The sequence below is a fragment of the Amphiura filiformis genome, chromosome 13 (assembly GCF_039555335.1).
Source record: "Amphiura filiformis chromosome 13, Afil_fr2py, whole genome shotgun sequence".
In the NCBI taxonomy this organism is placed as follows: Eukaryota; Metazoa; Echinodermata; class Ophiuroidea; order Amphilepidida; family Amphiuridae; genus Amphiura; species Amphiura filiformis.
Window position 1 is genome coordinate 44,879,527 of NC_092640.1, and position 22,403 is coordinate 44,901,929.

Below are 22,403 nucleotides of genomic sequence, written 5' to 3' on the forward strand. Positions count from 1 at the left end.
AAGTAATATTTTCTTATTATATTAATAAAAAATAATCAAAATAATAGATTTTCGTATTATAATAACGGTGGATCATTGCTGCGCTCGGGCGCAGAACATCCACTGTTGGAGTAACTGCGCTCGGAAGCAATATAATACATTTTCTTATTATAATACTGGTGGATCATTTCTACTCCACTGTTGGAGTAACTGCGCTCGGAAGTTAAATTTCTTATTAATAAATATACATGCGTATAATAACTAGTATTAGGCCTATTATAATAACTATAACTCCAAATTGACAGCAAAATAATGCATTTTCTTATTGAAATTACGGCGGATCATTGCTGCGCTCGGGCGCAGAAAATCCACTGTCGGAGCTTCTGCGCTCGGAAGTCAAATAAATGATTTTCTTCTTTTATTAATAAAATACAATATGCATGCGTATAATAACTAATATTTTCTTATTATATAAATAAAAAATAATCAAAATAATAGATTTTCTTATTATAATAACGGTGGATCATTGCTGCGCTCAGGCGCAGAACATCCACTGTCGGAGTTGATGCGCCCGGGCGCAGTCCCTTATATGTAACGGTGGATCATTTCTGCGCTCGGGCGCAGAAGATCCACTGTTGGAGTAACTGCGCTCGGAAGTAAAAAAAAAAAGTCTAGAGTCTAATATAATATAATATGTTTTTTCTCATTTTACGTTTATTTTTTGTTTTCTTTCATCTACATTCTTTTCTTCTTTTGTCTTTTTTTTTTCTTTCCTTTTTTTTTCCGTTCACGTTTCCTTGTCGGTACTTTTCATGTAACCGCAATTGCTCTCTCAGATAATTCCTATTCAAATATAATTCTGATTGACACATGACCACTTGCAATTCGGCCTTTGTTAGTCAACAGATAAGTAGGTGGATTCCCAAACAAGCGGAGGGGGTCCAAAATTAGCATAAGCGAAGATCAATGTCAATTTTAAATCCACGGCAGAGGATAATTATGGGCCGTCATTTTGTGGTTAGAGATTAAAGGAACCGATAAACGTGGTTTCATGTCGCCGGCAGCTAGGCTACACCAAGGACTACGATATATCAGGATATATAGACGAATAAGGAAATCACAAACGCTATTTTCTTATTATGTTAATAAAATATAATATGCATGCGTATAATAACTTAATTCCGAGAAGTTTATTGCTATTAGTATATTTATTTTATTTATTCATTGGAACATACACTTTTGTATCAGTGGCACACGCCTAACCAGCGGTGCGTTCAAAAACAACAAATATACATTATATATAAACAAGAAACAAAATTATAACACAATTGAATATAGTCCTACATACAAAATTATGGCCTTAGTACAAAAATTAAGGGGGTACTACACCCCTCGATAAATTTGTGTCTATATAAGAAAATCCATTATTTTGCTTCCGAGCGCAGTTACTCCAACAGTGGATGTTCTGCGCCCGAGCGCAGCAATGATCCACCGTTATTATAATAAGAAAATCTATTATTTTGCTGTCAATTCGGTTATACTATAGCAATAAACTTCTCGGAGTTACGCATGCATAATTATATTTTATTAATAAAATAAGAAACTAATTTATTTGAATTTCGAGCGCAGAAGCTCCGACAGTGGATTTTCTGCGCCCGAGCGCAGCAATGATCCGCCGTAATTTCAATAAGAAAATGTATTATTTTGCTTTCAATTTGGAGTTATAATAGGCCTAATACTAGTTATTATACGCATGTATATTTATTAATATAGGCCTAATAAGAAAATGTATTATTTTGCTTCCGAGCGCATCAACTCCGACAGTGGATGTTCTGCGCCCCCCGAGCGCAGAAATGATCCACCGTTATTTCAATAAGAAAATCCATTATTTTGCTTCCGAGCGCAGTTACTCCAACAGTGGATGTTCTGCGCCCGAGCGCAGCAATGATCCACCGTTATTATACTAAGAAAATCTATTATTTTGCTGTCAATTCGGTTATACTATAGCAATAAACTTCTCGGAGTTTAGTTATTATACGCATGCATAATTATATTTTATTAATAAAATAAGAAAATAATTTATTTGACTTCCGAGCGCAGAAGCTCCGAAAGTGATCCGCCGTAATTTCAATAAGAAAATGTATTATTTTGCTTTCAATTTGGAGTTATAATAGGCCCAATACTAGTTATTATACGCATGTATATTTATTAATATAGGCCTAATAAGAAAATATATTATTTTGCTTCCGAGCGCATCAACTCCAACAGTGGATGTTCTGCGCCCGAGCGCAGCAATGATCCACCGTTACATATAAGGGACTGCGCCCGGGCGCATCAACTCCGACAGTGGATGTTCTGCGCCCGAGCGCAGCAATGATCCACCGTTATTATAATACGAAAATGTATTATTTTACTTCCGAGCGCAGCAACTCCGACAGTGGATTCTCTGCGCCCGAGCGCAGCAATGATCCACCGTTACATATAAGGGACTGCGCCCGGGCGCATGAACTCCGATAGTGGATGTTCTGCGCCCGAGCGCAGAAATGATCCACCGTTATTATAATAAGAAAATCTATTATTTTGCTTCCGAGCGCAGTTACTCCAACAGTGGATGTTCTGCGCCCGAGCGCAGGAATGATCCTCCGATATATAAGGGACTGCGCCCGGGCGCATAAACTCCGATAGTGGATGTTCTGCGCCCGAGCGCAGAAATGATCCACCGTTATTATAATAAGAAAATCTATTATTTTGCTTCCGAGCGCAGTTACTCCAACAGTGGATGTTCTGCGCCCGAGCGCAGCAATGATCCACCGTTACCTATAAGGGACTGCGCCCGAGCGCAGCAACTCCGACAGTGGATTCTCTGCGCCCCCGAGCGCAGAACATCCACTACCGGAAGTTCTGCGGAGGGGCGCAGGAGCTCCACTGGTGGATGACGTACATAACTCGTGAAAATCCAAATACATGGGGTGAAAATTAAATCTCGGGGGTGAAAAATATTTTGCAGTGTAGTCAGGGGTAGGAGTAAGGTCCAAAAGTAGAGGGTCAGTGTTCACCCCCGAGCTTGCACATATTCCCAATATAGAGGGTGAAAAATTAATATTTGTTAAATTTAGGGAGTCATTCACCCCCGATCGGGGGTGAATAACCCCGATCGGAGGTTAACGCTACCACTGGTGGATATCGTAGTGACGGAGGTGTGAGTACCTCGGGCTAGGACTAGGGAGCCAATTGTCAAAAGCCGTAACTCACACATATACGATACACCCATCGAATGTGTGTCATCGGTCCAGTCATCGGCCTTGTAGGAACCCATGGATTCAATCCATGTACACATACGATGGGTGTACCCCGCTAGAGTCCCGGACTAGAGTTAAATTATACTATGTAGTATGTACAGTACTCGGAGAACGTGGTTATGTATATTTTTTCTGCATACATCGCTATTTATAGAAAGGATAAATCAACTTGAGAAAATACTGTGACTTGCTCAAGTTGTTATACTTACGTACATACTCACACTGTACAGAGTTGTACAGTGCAGAAACTATCACAGCTTTTGGTAAAGCATGGTATATACTATATTATATTGGTAAGCTTACACATTTAAGATCACTACCATAATTCATTGAATACTGGACACTTCATCCCCTGGACACTTCATCCCCTGGACACTTCATCCCCTGGACATTTTATCCCCTGGACATTTCATCCCCTCGTGTTACCTCGTGTTAAAACGCTATTGTAGCGTTCTTTGAGCGTGACAGTGAATCAAGAATGCATATGAATATAATAATAATAATTGTTTAGAATCTTGAACTTAGAAGGAACTAATATAAGGAAATTAATAATCTTATTTATCCAATGTATGCACCGTGTTCTGTATGAGCTATCACCAGCTGATCACACATATAATAATCGATCAATGTTGAACGGCAGCAGGGCCTATAATAGACTAATAGTTAATAATAGTTTATACATTCAATTAATTTACCTAAATTGAACAGTGCATACGCGACATCTTTTGTTATTACTGAGTATTGTTATCATTATATTATTACTATTATTGTTAATATTAGGCATATTATTATTATTATTATTATTATTATTATTTACTGTGGGTTTTTTGTTGTTGATAGCTCAGACTATTTATTATTGTTATGTTAGTGTATTCTCTTTTTTCCTGTTATTTATGTATTTATTATGTATTGTTTGATTAATTAATTAATGTATTTATTTATTTATTTATTTATTTATTTATGCCTATTTATTTATTTTTATACGCTCTCCCTTTTGGGATTGAGCACTTTATTCAAAAGATAGTCTATGACCATGGTATGACGTAGAGTTCATTAATATTCATATACAGTACTACGATTTCATCATGAGAGGGGTCTGTCACACGACACCGGCGTTTGCTCCGAGTTGTAGATATAACCATTTAGTGATCGTGAGAGGCATGTTTTCTCATTTTTTAGGCTACTTCGGGCACAATATATATTCATTTTTTCCGCAATAATTCAACTTTTACACATTACTGTTTGCTTTAATCTCATGTTTCAAATCTTATCTGTGGGCTCAATACGAGAATTAAGCGAGAAATGACTAGTGTACTCCATTTTTTTAGTGTTTTCCAAAAAAACGTATTTGGCGAATTCTTTTCAACATTTCGTTACGTAACAGCAGAGGTCACGCCGGTAAAAATTACCGGAAGCGAGCTATATTGCCGTCGTACTGAGTTTGCTCAGGGCACGTGCATTTTAAATCCCCACCACATTGAACAGTGCAACGGTTCGTTCAAGCATATCGATAGACCAGTCTCTCGCCTTTGTTCATAAACAATGATGTCAAGTGGTCAATACAATCACTTTTCCGTATGTCAGGGTGTATGTACGTGTGTATGTGACAAATTTGATAAATTCCCTCAGTTTGAATCCTATTGCAAGCAAACTTGGTCCTAAGGTGAATTATGCAGGTCTTTATGTTAGCAGGCGAGACTTGTGGTTCGAGAACCGCCTTGTTTAAGTATTGACAACGGAGTATTTTGCACAAATAGCATTTTGGCAACACTTTTAAATGTTGTTTTTTTGTCATAAAATGTTTAAAAAAGCGTTTTCATGATCTTTCTATATAACCACATTTAAATAATATTAAAACATTTTGACCAGAACTACCGGGGTAAAACATCTTTATAATGTTTTAAAACATTTTTGTGTTTGCTGGGATGGTAAACACAATCCATTTACTGATCCATTCACTTGAACAAATTAAAATTGAGCTAATCTGAATCAGGTTACTCGTTTTTAATCTAATAGATTGAAATTCAAACCCATTACATTGAATTTTTAATCTTTTTTAAGCTAAGATTTTAAAAATCAATCTTAATATGGATTTGAATTTTTAATCTAGGCCTATAAGATAAAATTTTAATATAATTTAGACAAGTTCAAGTTTAATCCATTAGATTAAGAATTTTGAATTTAATCTAATTACGGTCTTAAACTTAATTCTCTTCACTACAAAATGTATAACAAAGCTGCTTTCGTCAGATCAGTTCAACTTGGCTCCAAAAGTTCCCAGATTTGCCTTTGCCAACCACAAGAGATCATTTCTCCCCTATTGCAGCCAGCACATTGAAATTCTTCACATACAGGGGGAAAGAAGAATCTCGCATATTTGCACACTAGCACAAATGAAAATGAAATTACAAATGGAAACATAACATGCATAAAGATCGAAAGATAAAAAAAGATAAAGTTTTTACTCTAGTTTATCCGCCTATGCATGCTTTGTTTCCATTTGTAATTTCATATTCAATTTTAGTAGTGTGCAATGCGAGATTTCCCCTTTGGCCCTGTATGTTGATGAATTTCAATGTGATGCAGTGGCGTAGCGTCATAGGGGCACATGCCCCCCCATTGCGCCCCATCAGATCCGGTGGCCCCCTATCATGGTCGGTGCCCCCTCCCAATGTGATGACCCATGCTACACCACTGATGTGATGGCTGCAATAGGGCAGATATGATCTCTTGTGGTTGGCAAAAAAAATTCTGGGAACTTTTGGAGCCAAGTTAAGTGATCTGATGCAAGCAGCTTTGTTATACATTTTGTAGTGCAGAGAACTACGGTTTACATGTTTAAGACCTTAATGTTATTAATTTCATGCTCTAAATTCCTAAGATTAAAAAGTTTATCTTTTATTTGAGGGGCAAATCCATGCTTACCCTCGTTTCAAGTTTTCTGTTTCGGGAGCTCTATTGTTCAGAAACGAAAACGCAAGGGATTAAGTAGGATGGTGTGTAAGTTGACTTCATTGTTACGTTTGGGGCATCACGCTTCTCATTTGAAGAGGTAATAATAGGTGCTGTCAATCACACTTATGTCTGTCAATAAAGGTTGGATAAGTCAATTATATGCAACACTGGCGTCTCAAGTGGGCAATCTTACTCACTCTTACTTTAAAAAAAGGACCCCTGCCTCTTCTCCTCTCGCTTTCTTCTCTTTCTAGTCTGTCTGTCTCTCCCCCTCCCCAACTCTCACTTGTGCCATCTTTTGAATTATGTGGATATCTGAATTATATTGGATGTTGTATTTCCTTTACCCTTCTCCCCCTCTCACTGTTTTAGCAGTAGGCCTATGATCAACGTGGAAAAATCAAAATAAACGGAATAAACTCCTCACTGCTCTGCTCGCCCCTCTCTTCTCTCGATCTCCACTCTCTCCTCTCCTCTCCTCCCTCCACCAGATCATCTCCTCGTCTAGCATCCCCACTCTCTCATATAATATACATTTAAAATAGATTTTGAGTCTGGCAATTTTGCCTGAAGCAATTATCAGATTACCAATTCCAATGAAAGAAATCCTATTAGTTTCACTTCAACGCACTTCTCTAGTGTTGCAAATTACCAAGTTTTAAGGTGTATTTGGGACGAAAACAATTCCCCGTTTGCACGAACAAGTACGTAATTCTTGGCAACACTGATTACTCGTGTTAATGTTTATATTTCTACGTTGGGCAATTTTCACAATCTACTCCCGCTAAGGCTGGAGTACCTATACACCCAACGCAAGTCAATTGAAGCCGTACAATTTATCGCGAATTTACAACCGTAAAATTTAGACACTTCTTTTGTCTAGATTAGCATCAACCCTCTCATCTCATTTTTTTTCCTGCCAGAAATTAACATAACTCCCGAAACCGAAACAGAAGTTATCTTCGTTCAACTTTTCTGTAGTCAACAAAAGACTAGAATAAAAGGATTGTTCACACGTACCATGCTAACACTTCAAAATAACAATGAGATCCGAAACCGAAACCGAGACAGAAAAGATGAAAGGACCCTTAGATTAAAAATTCTTAATCTAAATGGATTAAAATGGAACTAATCTAAATTAGATTAATATTTTTTAATCTTATAAATTAAAATTAAAACCCATATAAAGATTGATTTTTTAAATCTCAGCTTAAAAATAAAGATTAAAAATTCAATCTAATGGGTTTGAATTTTAATATATTCGATTAAAAAATGGTAATCTAACTCAGATTTGCTCAAATTTAATTGGTCTAAGTGAATGGAGTGTGTCTACCATTCCAGCAAACACAAAAAATGTTTTAAACAGATGTTTTAGTTGTGGTCAAAATGTTTTAATAACATTCATATGTCTGGTTATAGGAAGATCATGAAAACGTTTTTTAAAAACATTTCACATGAAAAAAAATTAAAAGTGTTGTCAACAGGCAAAATGCTATTTGAGCAAAATACTCCTTTGTCAATACTTAAAAAATAAAAACTTATGTTAGAATGTTTTGCAGCAACTTTTCAAAAATGTTTTTGAATGTTATTAAGGGATCTGGAATGAGCGTTTTGACAGTATTTGTTGTGGGACATGAGAGCACATCAGAGATATCGAATTGCATTCTGAATACGAAGAATGTCTTTCTGATATCAAATAATTTTCATTTTTTAAAATTCACGATATAATACAAATTTTATGACAAATTATTCAAATTTGATATTTTTCACATTTTTGATATATTATAGTCCTCGAAGTAAATTTTATAAATCTAATGATATATTCTAACGTGTATGTAGCTGGGATGAAAAGCCGACGATCAATTGAAAATTTTGACCTTTCGTATTGAAGATATGAATTTTTTTCCCAAAACACCAAAAAAAAATAGGTCTTTTAAGTATAAATCATCAGATTTATAAAGTTTACTTCGAGTACTGTTAAATATCAAAAATATCAATTTTTAATCATTTGCCATAAAATGTGTATTACATTGCGAATTTCAAAAAATTCATATCTTCAATACGAAATGTCAAAATTTTCAATTGATCGTCGGCTTTTCATCCCACCTACATACACGTTAAGAATATATCATTAGATTTATAAAATTTACTTCGAGGACTATAATATATCAAAAATGTGAAAAATATCAAATTTTAATAATTTGTCATAAAATTTGTATATCGTGAATTTCAAAAAATGAAAATTATTTGATATCAGAAGGACATTCTTCGTATTCAGAATGCAATTCGATATGTCTGATGTGCTCTAATGTCCCACAATAAATACTGTCCAAACGCTCATACCTCAGCCCTTAAAACTGTTTATATTCTTTATATAACCCAGCATAAAATGTTTTGTTTTTGCTGGGATGACATTAGAGGTGACAACCTGCCTGAAATCTAGTATGATAGAATCATGAGCCCGTGTAGACTATCCAAAGAATAAAGTAACAGAAATCAAAGGTTTTATTCCCTCACCAACATTTTATTGGACCAATATACAAATATAAGAGTATAAAAATATATCCTTAAATCAGTAATGCTGTTTACTATGTAGTACTGTTGAATTCATTGCTAAAATAGTCAAGTACTATACTTATATAACATCATAAGGTTTAAAATTTACTGAGTTGCATTAAATATAATTACATCAAAAACAAATATCTCCAAAAATTAAGTAGTTATTATTAGATTTGAATATAAAATTATCTGGTCTGTTTTGGCTATTGCTGAGAATTTAGTAAAAATAATTGAGTACTGTATTCACCTAATTATCGCCCAGGGTGCTTAAGTCAGTTACTTTTAGGGAGCGCTTATTAAAATTATGGAACAAACGTTACAACAATCAAAATCATAATCCTAAACTGGAAGTTTTAGAGGTACTTTTTATTGAGACATTTGATGGAATTTAGAGGTACAGATGCGTTGAAAAGGGGGCACTTACTGTTGTCAGTCAAAAAATTTTGTATGGGGCACTTTGGCACATATATTCGACAGGGGTGTTAAATCTCCGCGTTAACGTGGAAATCCGCGTTTTTAATATTCCCAAATCCATGTAAATCTGTGCATTTCCCCTTTTTTCCCAAATCCGCGATTTTGGCAATTGCTTGCCGTATTCCTTTTTTTCCGTGTTTTTTTGGAAAGCTCCACTCTGCCCCTGATTAGGGGAAGGCACTAATTAGGTGGCATGCAGTAATTTGTTGAACAAAGTGATTCTCATTACTTTAGCTCATTTAAAAGATACCAAAAACAAGCAACTGAAAATGGACTTATATTTACTGACATACAATTATGTTGCACACAATTTAAAACACTTAGGGATTCAATCATGTTTCACCGTTGTTCATTACCGATTAACAGCGATGCGTCCGCGTCGTCTGCATGGTTTACTTTGCGAGGGCAGCTAGCTATCCGAACGAAATAAACCACGCAGATGCACCGGACGTGAGTTGTTAATCGGTGATGGACAACGGTGAAACATGATTGAATCCCTTTCAACAACGAAAACATTTTCGTTTGGAATATCCATTTGTCATTGCCACTCAACCTTACAAGAAGATCGATGATTTCTCTGTTGATATCAGCAATAAAACTAAAGAATAAAACGTTAATGTTTAGCTTACTTTAATAACATATTAAGAAATATAGAATAAATTTGAGCAATAATTCATTTTGTAACATAACATCACATATACATAGAGCTGATCAGATCTACAATATGGCATGGAAATTCCATCTTTTGAGAACAATAATGTAAGATTTCCTGCAAATGTAATGGTTAAATTTTTTTTTTTTAATGCTCCCTATTACCGTACTGACGCGAGTATAGTCCCACCTTCGAGTAAAGTCCCACCCCCAAACTTTCGGAAAATTTCAGAAATTAAAAAAAAAAAAAAAAAAATTTATTTTTTTAAAAAGTTATTTATTTTTTCGGTTTTGGAGTGTCCCAGGACCTAGACCTAAATGCTAGGATCATTCATGGTTGACCTAAAAAAAAAAAAAAAAATTCAAGATGTTTTGTTATTTTTAATATGAAAATTGATAATTTGTATTCATTTCATACTCTATTAATGATTTCAAAATGCATTCAAATTCAATTTTTTTTTTTTTTTTTTGAATTCGAGTATAGTCCCACCCCCAATTTTGAAAAATGTTCACCCAAAACGGGGTGGGACTATACTCAAGCAATCAGTACGGTACTAGATTTTTTTTTCATTTTAAGCCAAACTAATGAGGTAAAATAATTCCAACACCTATATTATGAATGTGTGTATTGGCAAATCTGATTGGCTAATAATCCGTTTTAATATTTTGGAAAGATTTTGTCAAACATACAGCATGTTTTTTGCAGATCCCATTTACAATATGTGTAAAAATCTGAATTTTGAGAAAATTTAAAGGCCTCTTTTTGAGCAAATCTATATGTGACCATCCACATCGAAACGCTCGTAAAGTCGGCCCCTGGTCAATTTTGTTTTCTTCCATGTTTAGAAAATATATATCATAAGCTTTACAATGATATATCATTTGACTTCAAACGATACCCAGAAGTGGAGTTATGGCTTGTTAAACTTTGCTCCTTCAGTAAAAAGGTACATTATTTTGTTGCTAAAATATATCTCTTTTTCTACATTGCTGGTATTAAATATCAAATGGTCATAATTGGCGGTCACTTCAAATCATCCCTAAGTCAACGAGGTTCAGGAATGTCCTCTCATTGTTAATTGTTGGTTAACCCACCACTTGAACAGGATTTGACCAAAGCAAACAAAGACTAAAGCTATTTACTATAAGTATAAGTGTATTATCCTTTTCAACAATAGGATTAAAGATTGGTATATAACTGGACTGAAATGAGAAACTTGTAGGACAATTATTAGGTACATTATGAAAACAAGCTTTATACACATTTTGGACTGTAACTCGAAATTCAATTTGCCGACTTTACGAGCGGTTTGAGATGGATGGTCACATATTGTTTTAAAATATTCCCCATATTGGAGATCATCATAAGCTTTACTGAATTGCTCATCAGTTCAATGATCAATGCAAGTTGTTTCCTTGTATTTCATATACTCAGTAAAATGCCATACAGCTAATAGAACTTCCCCCTTTATCCCATCATGCACTATTTTAAATAATGGCACATGAAGTTGGACTAGACTGCTGCCCTCATTAGTCAACTTTCTGATACACTTATGTGTTCATAAAGTGCCGGACTTTCTAACCAGATTCTGGTTGCATTGCTATGGCGCACAAGTTAAGAATATTTTCATGAGTAATAAGCCGTAGGTTTTTCAGTCGTCACTACTAGTACAACACAAATACATGGGCAGTGTAGATGACTGATGGATTTAGTCTAAAGTTGGACATCTAAATATAGACAAGAGAATATTGTTGGTAGAAATACCCCCAGGAATGGTGCATTTGGATATAAGGATAAATGTCTATTGCAAACTTTTGAGCACCAACTAGATGTAAGCCAACCAAAAAAACCTGTTCTATGGGATTTTTTTTTTCTGGAAGAGCCTAAATGGTTTTGCAAACATATTTTGCAAATTTTGTAATTTTTCCAAACAATTTAGGTCAAAATCAATCCACTTCAGCTCAATGCATGATACAGCTAACATACAGCTGGGTCAGTGGGCCCATAGAACATTTTGGTTTTGTATTTTCATCTAATAGATGCAAATTAACTTTCCATTTTTTATTACATATTTTCTATTTCAAACTACATTATAAAAAGGTTGGTGATTCTGAGAGTACTGTACTGATGTGAAATTTCATTTTAGAGTATCAGTATGCCAAAAACCAAACAAACCTGAATAGTTTTTTGGTAATTAAGTGATAAAACATCACACGTTTTGAATTGTTACCATCGATTGCGCTGTTATTGAATTATAGCAATTTGAAAATCATGCTTCATTATAATCCATGCAATAAGTGCTTAATGCTTCAGATACAGATAATTAATTGCACACTGAATCAGTAATGGATTCAAAATGGGGTATTGTGATAACAGTGTTCCAATTTTTAACATCCAACAAATGAAATGAATGTTGTCTAATTATATTCAAATATAAACTATATTCAGTCCTGTTTGGTTTGGGTATTAAAATACTCACAAATTAACACACATTTCTGGATGACAGTACATTTCTTTTAGAGACACCATATAGTACAGATACATATTCAACTATAAAAAAATGAAAACAATTTAATATCAACATTTCATCCTACTACCATCACTCTCAAATGAGGAGTTCAGATCCATGTGGTTGTAAATCACACAGCTAAAACAAGTGTTTCAACAAGTAGTAAAGTCCCCTTGGCAAAGGGGAAGATACTTGAATTATTTTTCACTGAGGATGTGCAGCTCGTGTTGTAAAACCCTCCACAAGAATCTTTTGAGCTCTAAAATAGTTTATTTACTGTGTGTTTCATATGTGCAGGGCATAAAAGTTTTCAAAAGAGATGCATGTTTCGGGATTTTTCAGCACAAAGTTGGACCTATATTTAAGGATATCTCATGAAAAAAACTACCCACTAGAGTAGCACATAGTAGCACCCCTATGTCTCATCAAATGCAAGTACCCCTTCTCGAAGTACAGCAGGTTACAGATCATTAACATTTGTCTGCTCTTACCACTACTGCATTTTTCATTGTGGTCCAGATGCAGTGACCTCATAGCCAGTTCTGATCAAGAATCTAAACTGGTCTGATCTGGCTATTCATAAACCCTGCCCTGGTCTAGACTGATGCCCTCATTAACTTTGTGGGTTGACGACTGAGAAACTTTGTGTTAAGAAAATGTTGGGACTTTGCAACCAGATTCTGGTTGCATTGAGACGTACTGTGTAGTTGTGTCCAAATTGCTATGGTGCTGTGCACAGCCAAAATCATGCAAGAATATTTTTTGTGAGTCCAACACAATACAAAAGTTTTTCAGTCGTCACTACAAATCATAACACAAATACATGCACAGTGTAGACTAGGTCTGGACATGGAACTTACAGGGACACACCCAAATGTGTGTTTGAGAGTGATGATACCAGAAGTCATACAATCATTTCAAATCATGATTTTACAAATAACTGAATAAAAAGGTACACAAATATAGATTAAAAGTTCAACACTACTAACATTTGATCGCTTACCAGTGTCTCTTTTCAAGTTGGGTCTGTTCAAGTGACGGTCAAGATCGTCAGAAACCAACTCCCCAGTTCCATGTCACATCACCCATTAGAACACAAATTAAGTGTGATCAAGACTTTGTTATATAGGAGTGAAATTGTTATAGATCCGGAGGATATGGCTGAGGAAATCGAACACGCAGAGGGAGCACTCCGCAAATGTGTTTATCGCTACTGGGCTTTTTTCAGAGCCCAGGAAAAGCATGAAAAACCAGCTCCACAGGACAAACTGAGGACACACTTGGTGCACTCCTGTTAAGCAATCAAATTTAGTAGTGTTGAAGTTAAAAAAATCTTCTAATCTAGTATTTACCACTGCATATGAATATCCAATTTTATTAGAAAAATATAATTTCATCTTTTGATGAATATTTATAGAAATAATGTAATACAAATGTACACAGTTATGAATATATACTTTGAATTACTAGAATCAATACAAATATATCTCAAACACTAGTTTTTGCATAATATATTCCTTAACTTGTATTCTAAGAGCTATAGGTGATTAAACACTATTAACACATAGATTCAACACAACTTGCATTACTTATACCTCATTCTCTTCCGCACCTTTGTCACCTTCATTTTTTTTCATTCTTGTCCGCATCAATTCCTCCATCCTCAGTTTTCTCTCCATCATTTCCTCCATCCTTTCTCTCCTTATTTCCTCCTTCATCCTCTTTATTAACCTCTGTATTATCCACTCCTCCATTCTTTTCACTCCCTCCCTTGCTCTCTTTCACATTTCCAGCATTCTCTACTTCAACATATTCATTTGTTTCTCTACCATTTTCTCCTTTGTTGTCTTCATTCTTTTTCTCACCATCCTCTTCAATCGCTTTGTTCACTTTTCCTCCTTCACTTCCTCCAACTTTCTCTCCACCATCTCCACTGGTCACTAGTTCAAGTTCTTGCTTCTTGTCCTCCTCATCTGGGTCATATTTATCACTAGCTTGCTGCTTCATAAAGCAAACTATGATGATGATGACTAGGATGATGCAGACGATGCATGCAATCACTATGCCGACAATTGCTCCTGAAGACAAGCCACCTGACTCTTTCTGAAGAATATCTGGAACAACAATTGTTTACAATAATTGGCAAAAGTATGCTATAATAATAGCTTAATGGTACATTCTAAAGGGGTTGAATTTATGTAATTTGAGCATAATCAGTTGGCTGATGCACTGTACCTAAGGAACATTCCTTATGAATTTGAGCTTGATTGGACCAATTTTTGATATTTGACCTTTGACCCCTAAACTTTGACCAATGGGGTCATAAAGATTTTAAGTTTTATGTGTACAATACAGAATGCAGAAATTATCCAAATGTCAAGGGTTACAGGGCCGGATTTACCATTGAGCCAGATGGGCCCGTGCCCAGGGCCCCCAAATTTTGGGGGCCCCAAAAATTGACCTGTGCATCTTCCTTTTTAGTCGCATGCAAATGTCCTAGCTAAATCTCTCTCTTTAAATTATAATGCTCCAGCCGACACCATCGATCTATATCTAAACCAAAACCTGGCCACTTAAGTGCACATGCCTTCCTCATGGTGGGTTGGGGCCTCCAAATTTTGGCCTGGCCCAGGGACCCCGGAAAGGTAAATCCGGCCCTGCTAGGATAATATCATCTAGCAACTAGGTCCGCTTCTTACACATCCTGCAATACTGATTGATACCAGCGCAAAACTCATCAATTCCATATTGTTCCCAACACTCTGCTATCTGAACTCTCAAAAGAACAACCCAAAAGCTCATCACCTGTGAAATGAGATGCCTAAGAAAAGCAGCCAATAAGTCAAGGAGGGATAAAATCAGGAATGAGGATATCAGAAAGATGGTAGGCACCACACCAATCACAGAATATGTTGCAAAACAACAAGTTAGATGGTTTGGTCACCTTATGCGAATGGCCCCTAGCCAACCTGCAGCAAGAACATATAACAGCAAAACAACAGGAACTAGGGCTAGAGGAAGACCAAGGAAGAGGTGGGCAGATGGAGTAAAGGATTAAGTGCTCGCAAGACATGGGATTACCATGAGTGAGGCTACCCAACGCGCTCAAAAAAGGAGGTTATATTTTCCCACAACACTATAAAAGGCAACAGTGGTGGATAGAAGTAAAAGTAAAGTAAGTATTCGCTGTCATAGGGCATGTTTGTAACCATTGGTTACTGCTCCAAGCCTGGGCTCATACACCTGTTCCGAATTTTGATATGCCATAGGCTTTGTGTTGTGATCATTTTGATCAGTGGTTCGTAACAAAGAAAGCGTGATCCAGTTGACCTAGCAACAGTCACATTATAACGTGCACTACGACAATGATTTACCTTCTTGCACTAACCCATCAACTAATTGCTGTTGTTTCATATTTGACTTACCACATTCATCTCCTTCAATTCCTTCAGGGCACCTAAACAGAAAAAAAGAAGAAATGTTACCAATAATTATATTTTTTATTGTTGCAGAAAAAAGTGTGGGCAGCGCAATAATGTGTATTACAGAAGAATTACGCAGGGCTAACAATTGAATTTGAAGCAGAAATTCGATGCTGCCCCAGTTGGGCACTTCCTAAAACTGAGCAAATTGCTATAAAGACTTATGTTAAAATGGCGTCACTTGACAATACTCAATGTTGGCCAATTAACGCTCAGGTGTGGCAATAACACTGGTCTTTGAGAAGAGGGTATATCAGCTATGACCAAAGATTCATGATGAGGCATGTATCATAAATAGAGCATTTAAAAAAAAGGAAATTTCAGAAGAAGGTAAATTAATAGCTTGCACAATAAATCATAGTGTTTTAATAGGGTCCTTTAAAATGTAGCATGACATAAGGTTAAAGTTCTGACCTATTCTATATCTGTGTTTTTCCAGTTGTTAGGTGCAATAATTATGTGTACCCGGTGGTGAATTATAGGGGAGACAAAGATTTTTGGCAGGCCAAAGGGGGGGGGGCAAGCATTTTTGGCAGGTCAAAAGGGGGGGTCAAGCAATTTTGGCAGGGGGGGAGCAATTTTTGGCACAGATATTTTGGGCACCGTTTCTATATTACGCCCTAAAAAGGTGTAGGAAAACGTTAGGAACACAATCAAATATGCAAAATTCCTGCTCGCTGTGCTCGCATTATATTATAAGACAATTTAAGGTTCTAAATTCAGGTTCCCCAAAATCTTGCATGTTTAAAGGTGGGGGCAAAGATTGTTTGGCACACCAAAAGGGGGGGGGGGCAAAGTTTTTTTGGCACATCAAAAGGGGGGGGGGAGATTTTTTGGCACAGCCAAAGGGGGGGGGCAAGCAATTTTGGCAGACCATTTTGAGAATTCACCACCCCAGGGGTACACATAATTGCACCACTCTTTATAATTATATGAATGGCTTCGGGGTCAAGAAAGTGAATGGGCTACTTACTTCTAAAGGGGGTAAAATAATGTCAATACTTGTTTAGAGTAAAAAATGGGTTCATTTTTAGACATTGCAAATATATTTGCTGAGAGTGCTTTTTGAGACTTCATGGTCATGCACGATATCCCTGTCAACCCCCCCCTAAAATACACACCTGCATACACCTTCAAAGTTGTCGTTGACCACACACCATCCTCCATTCATACAGGTAACTTTACTACAGACATCTACAAACACAAAACAAAAACAAAATGAGCCTACAACTATTTCCAAACTAATTCATGTCTGTAGTGCTTGCAATGATTAACCTTTTTATATCCAGGCCTCCAAAATGATTTTGCTACAGAGGAAAAAAGACCATTGTTTCCGAAACATTTAATAAAACAAAAAAAATTGTGTATATTTTTGTTTAGGAAACACATTTTGGTATAGAAATATAGGTACAATGTGGCTGTAACATATTACCATTACATACCAATGAGTTTAAATGATGACCCATCCACTGTAAAAACTGTACTACTAGTTGTCATGTATCTCATGATAGCTGTTAAGATTTCATCATCGGTAGCAGTAGATTTATTCTCATCTAATCTGATGGCGTATACTACTATGATACTGCCTGATCTAAACTCTGAGACCTCACAATCTAATAATTCTACTGTGTTATCACTCAATGCTGTATTTATCTGAAAAGATTAAGATCACAATTAAATCAGAAGTAGGCATGCTTTCTTCTGCATTACATGTGACACAGCAGGTATATTGGCATATTGTGCATACTTAAGCATTGGCTTAGGAAGATTGTCAACATCTGGGGGGGCTGACAAAATACAAAATTTTGGTGATCCATCGTGGGGGTGCCCTTGGTGTCAGGAAATTTTGCGAAAAACAGGTCAAAAACACTCACTTCTCTCAGTATCTGGACATATTTTTTTACTTCATCTGGAAATATTGAGGGGCTGAGCCCCAGACCAAAATTGTTGGGGAGACTGAGCCCCTGCAAGCCCCCGGTTCCTAAGCCTATGTTAAGTTACTCACCCCCCAGCAGGCCTAACACCCGGATGTGAGAGGGCCCATAGATGGGTACATTGATAAGAAGTTAAAACATGCTAGTTTTTATTGGGCATGATTAAAAAAGTGTCAACGTTTCTAATTAAAGTCTATAAGCTGCATTCTCACTATGTAACAAATTTACTATTTCGTGTACTCCATCTTATTTCAATAAAGTTGCTTCGATGTAATCATACATAATTATTCAAACATTGTCATTCTTTTCACGTGCTCCCAATATCACATTGGTAATACCCTACATCATCGACAGTTTCCTTTGGTACGCCCATTTTCATTTTAAAGGAATTTTTATGTTTATATTTGCTGTTTTAATTAAAATCTCTTGATACTACAACACTAATTTAAACGAGCTCACCAAGCTTACCTCTGTGCAGAAGAATGTAGCAAGTTGTCTGAATTCTGCTGAATTAGGATCAGATAGAGCATCAGAATACTCAGTTTGTACACCCTCTATAGCTGTTATGGTAGCCTCCCCCTGCAGGTACCTGGGTACTAAAAACAAAAATACAGAAATACAAATATTGAATAGTATATATAGGGTGATCATTAAAAACTCAGCCATGTTAGCCTATGACTCAAAGGGGAAATAGTGTACCTCTTAATTGCTTTGCCATGTGCCCATGCAGCAAACACTACACATACAAAACTTTCAAATGCTAAAACTTTCTATAATTATATATTCATTTGATTTTCAGCCATCACTGCAAAATGTCAATGTGCAATATTTTTGACTTTATAAATTCCTGAAGTCATACTCAACCTGAGATCTGATTTGCGCCGTGGTCTAAATGAAATGGTGCATTATAAATGCCTAATGTATATGTATGTGTGTATTTGGGATTGAAAATAGCAAAGTAATTGGCATTTAAAACACATTTTTTATTGCACACATTTTTTGTCGCACACATTTTTTATCGCACACATTTTTTGTTGCACACATTTTTTGTTGCACAAAATTTTTTGTCAGACACATTTTTTGTCAGACACATTTTTTTGTCACACACATATTTTGTCACACACATTTTTTGTCAGACACATTTTTTGTCACACACATTTTTTGTCACACACATTTTTTGTCACACACATTTTCTGTCACACACAATTTTTGTCACACATTTTTTGTCAGACACATTTTTTGTCACACATTTTTTGTTGCACACATTTTTTGTTGCACATAATTTTTTGTCAGACATTTTTTGTCACACATATTTTTTGTCACACATTTTTTGTCAAACACATTTTTTGTCACACATTTTTGTAACACTTTTTTTGTCACACATTTTTTGTTGCACACATTTTTTGTCACACATCATTTTTTGTCACACATCATTTTTTTTGTCACACATCATATTTTTGTCACACACATACGGACAGTACTCATTTCAGAGTCCCTGTCTGAACTCATTTAACAGTATCTAGGTCAGAATGTTCTATTCTTTCCCCAGTGACTTACCTACACACAACCCTTTCTCTTCACTGAACCCATCAGCACAGTTTTCACAGTGGTAGTCTCCTGGGCTATCATGAACACAGTCAGTGACTTACCTACACACAACCCTTTCTCTTCACTGAATCCATCAGCACAGTTTTCACAGTGATAGTCTCCTGGGCCATCATGAACACAGTCAGTGACTTACCTACACACAACCCTTTCTCTTCACTGAACCCATCAGCACAGTTTTCACAGTGATAGTCTCCTGGACCATCATGAACACAGTCAGTGACTTACCTACACACAACCCTTTGTCTTCACTGAACCCATCAGCACAGTTTTCACAGTGATAGTCTCCTGGACCATCATGAACACAGTCAATGGCTTACCTACACACAACCCTTTCTCTTCACTGAACCCATCAGCACAGTTTTCACAGTGATAATCTCCTGGGCCATCATGAACACAGTCAGTGACTTACCTACACACAACCCTTTCTCTTCACTGAATCCATCAGCACAGTTTTCACAGTGATAGTCTCCTGGGCCATCATGAACACAGTCAGTGACTTACCTACACACAACCCTTTCTCTTCACTGAACCCATCAGCACAGTTTTCACAGTGATAGTCTCCTGGGCCATCATGAACACAGTCAGTGACTTACCTACACACAACCCTTTCTCTTCACTGAACCCATCAGCACAGTTTTCACAGTGATAGTCTCCTGGACCATCATGAACACAGTCAGTGACTTACCTACACACAACCCTTTGTCTTCACTGAACCCATCAGCACAGTTTTCACAGTGATAATCTCCTGGGCCATCATGAACACAGTCAGTGACTTACCTACACACAACCCTTTGTCTTCACTGAACCCATCAGCACAGTTTTCACAGTGATAGTCTCCTGGACCATCATGAACACAGTCAGTGACTTACCTACACACAACCCTTTGTCTTCACTGAACCCATCAGCACAGTTTTCACAGTGATAGTCTCCTGGACCATCATGAACACAGTCAATGGCTTCTTACCTACACACAACCCTTTCTCTTCACTGAACCCATCAGCACACTTTTCACAGTGATAGTCTCCTGGGCCATCATGAACACAGTCAGTGACTTACCTACACACAACCCTTTCTCTTCACTGAACCCATCAGCACAGTTTTCACAGTGATAGTCTCCTGGGCCATCATGAACACAGTCAGTGACTTACCTACACACAACCCTTTCTCTTCACTGAACCCATCAGCACAGTTTTCACAGTGATAGTCTCCTGGACCATCATGAACACAGTCAGTGAATTACCTACACACAACCCTTTGTCTTCACTGAACCCATCAGCACAGTTTTCACAGTGATAATCTCCTGGGCCATCATGAACACAGTCAGTGACTTACCTACACACAACCCTTTGTCTTCACTGAACCCATCAGCACAGTTTTCACAGTGATAGTCTCCTGGGCCATCATGAACACAGTCAGTGACTTACCTACACACAACCCTTTCTCTTCACTGAACCCATCAGCACAGTTTTCACAGTGATAGTCTCCTGGGCCATCATGAACACAGTCAGTGACTTACCTACACACAACCCTTTGTCTTCACTGAACCCATCAGCACAGTTTTCACAGTGATAGTCTCCTGGGCCATCATGAACACAGACAATGAAGTTTTTGTCTGTACAGATATTTGGATCTTCTTCACAGGGTATTATTTCTGTATCGAATGAAAGATTTCAAATTATTAGTACACTTTAATTTATACATTTGAGAACAACAACAATATGTTTGACTAGAGAAGCATCAGAAATATGATTCAGAACCTTGTGTCTATTCATGTAGTATGTTAAAATGATTTGATGCCACTGTGCATGGCTTCATTGATAGCTCAGTTGGTTAGAGTGCTGACTGGATGCCTAGGGGTCCCAAGTTCAAATCCTGGTTGATGATGAAATACGGTCTTCCAGGAACCTATACTTTGTTTGGTTTAAAAATGGCAAGACTCGTAACATTGTGGATTGATATAGAATGGCGTGCAAGCAGTTGGGCGCAGCACGTACACTACTTGCGCTTTGCATAATGCGCGACTGGCACACACATATGTGAATTTATGCGAGCGTATGTTTGGACTTCATTGAAGCAAGCAGTAACAAAACAGAATTTTTTTTTTTTTTTTGTAAGGTGAACAAATAGTACTTTACCTGTACAAGTTGCACACACATGTTGCACACACACACACATCCCACACACAATGACATTTCTTACCTGAACATGTTGAGGCATCTGTGCTAATTCTATAACCAGTCTGACAATCCTCACATCTGAATTGCCCATCACCTACAAACACACAGCTTACTAAGTTCCTCATATAACAATCATGAGTTCCTTCTTCACACGGATTCATCACTACAGAAACAAAGGTCAATGGATAGCTTTTTATCCACTTTTTGTATTTTTGAGCAAAATTGAAATACAATACTATCTGCATCAATCAATGGGGGATGTATCAATAGTGGACATAGGGCTAAGAATTTATTTTTAGTCTTTCTAGTCCCTTGCTAGCCGTTGCAGGAGTGAAAAAAAACATACACTTTGTCCTCATTGGATGAATACCCATGCACACATAGTCACATACCACTACAAAAAAAACCAGCTAGGGGCAAGGGGGGGGGGGCAACTTGCCCCCACTATGAACAGTGCACCCAAGGGATGCTGTTTTTTTGTACTTTTTAGACAATTTTGGCAAATTTTCCCACCTTGAAAGTTACCTTGCAAACCCTCACACCCCAACACACCTATGTAGAAATATTTTTCGTCTCATTTCTTGGTCATTTTAGGGGGAAAAAGTCATATAGCTCAAGACAGCTGCAGCATAGTTCCTACCTGGTGTAGTAGCACTAGCTGATACTACTTGACTATCAGATCCCAGGAACATATCATCACTCAAGCCATCCAAGAATGCCTGCTCTATGTCAGAAATCTCAACTGTAGCAGACTCTGTGAAATCCAGCCTTATGG

The 22,403-nt window shown here is 36.9% G+C and overlaps 1 protein-coding gene across 3 annotated transcripts; it reads right to left on the reverse strand.

The window, feature by feature from the left end:
* Positions 1-11,250: 11,250 nt before the first annotated feature.
* Positions 11,251-20,112, reverse strand: LOC140168402 (uncharacterized). Of its 3 annotated transcripts, none has more exons than XM_072191788.1 (6): positions 19,769-20,112; positions 18,312-18,439; positions 17,352-17,562; positions 17,031-17,103; positions 15,853-15,884; positions 11,251-14,541 (listed from the first exon to the last, which is right to left on the reverse strand). In XM_072191788.1, exons 3-6 carry the CDS (start codon positions 17,413-17,415, stop codon positions 14,051-14,053), a joined length of 660 nt encoding a protein of 219 aa, XP_072047889.1. In that variant the 5' UTR covers positions 17,416-17,562; positions 18,312-18,439; positions 19,769-20,112; the 3' UTR covers positions 11,251-14,050. The 3 variants fall into 3 exon arrangements, with proteins under 3 accessions (XP_072047889.1, XP_072047888.1, XP_072047890.1); XM_072191787.1 differs by lacking the exon at positions 19,769-20,112 and adding an exon at positions 19,401-19,664; XM_072191789.1 differs by lacking the exons at positions 17,352-17,562; positions 19,769-20,112 and adding an exon at positions 19,401-19,665.
* Positions 20,113-22,403: the final 2,291 nt, after the last annotated feature.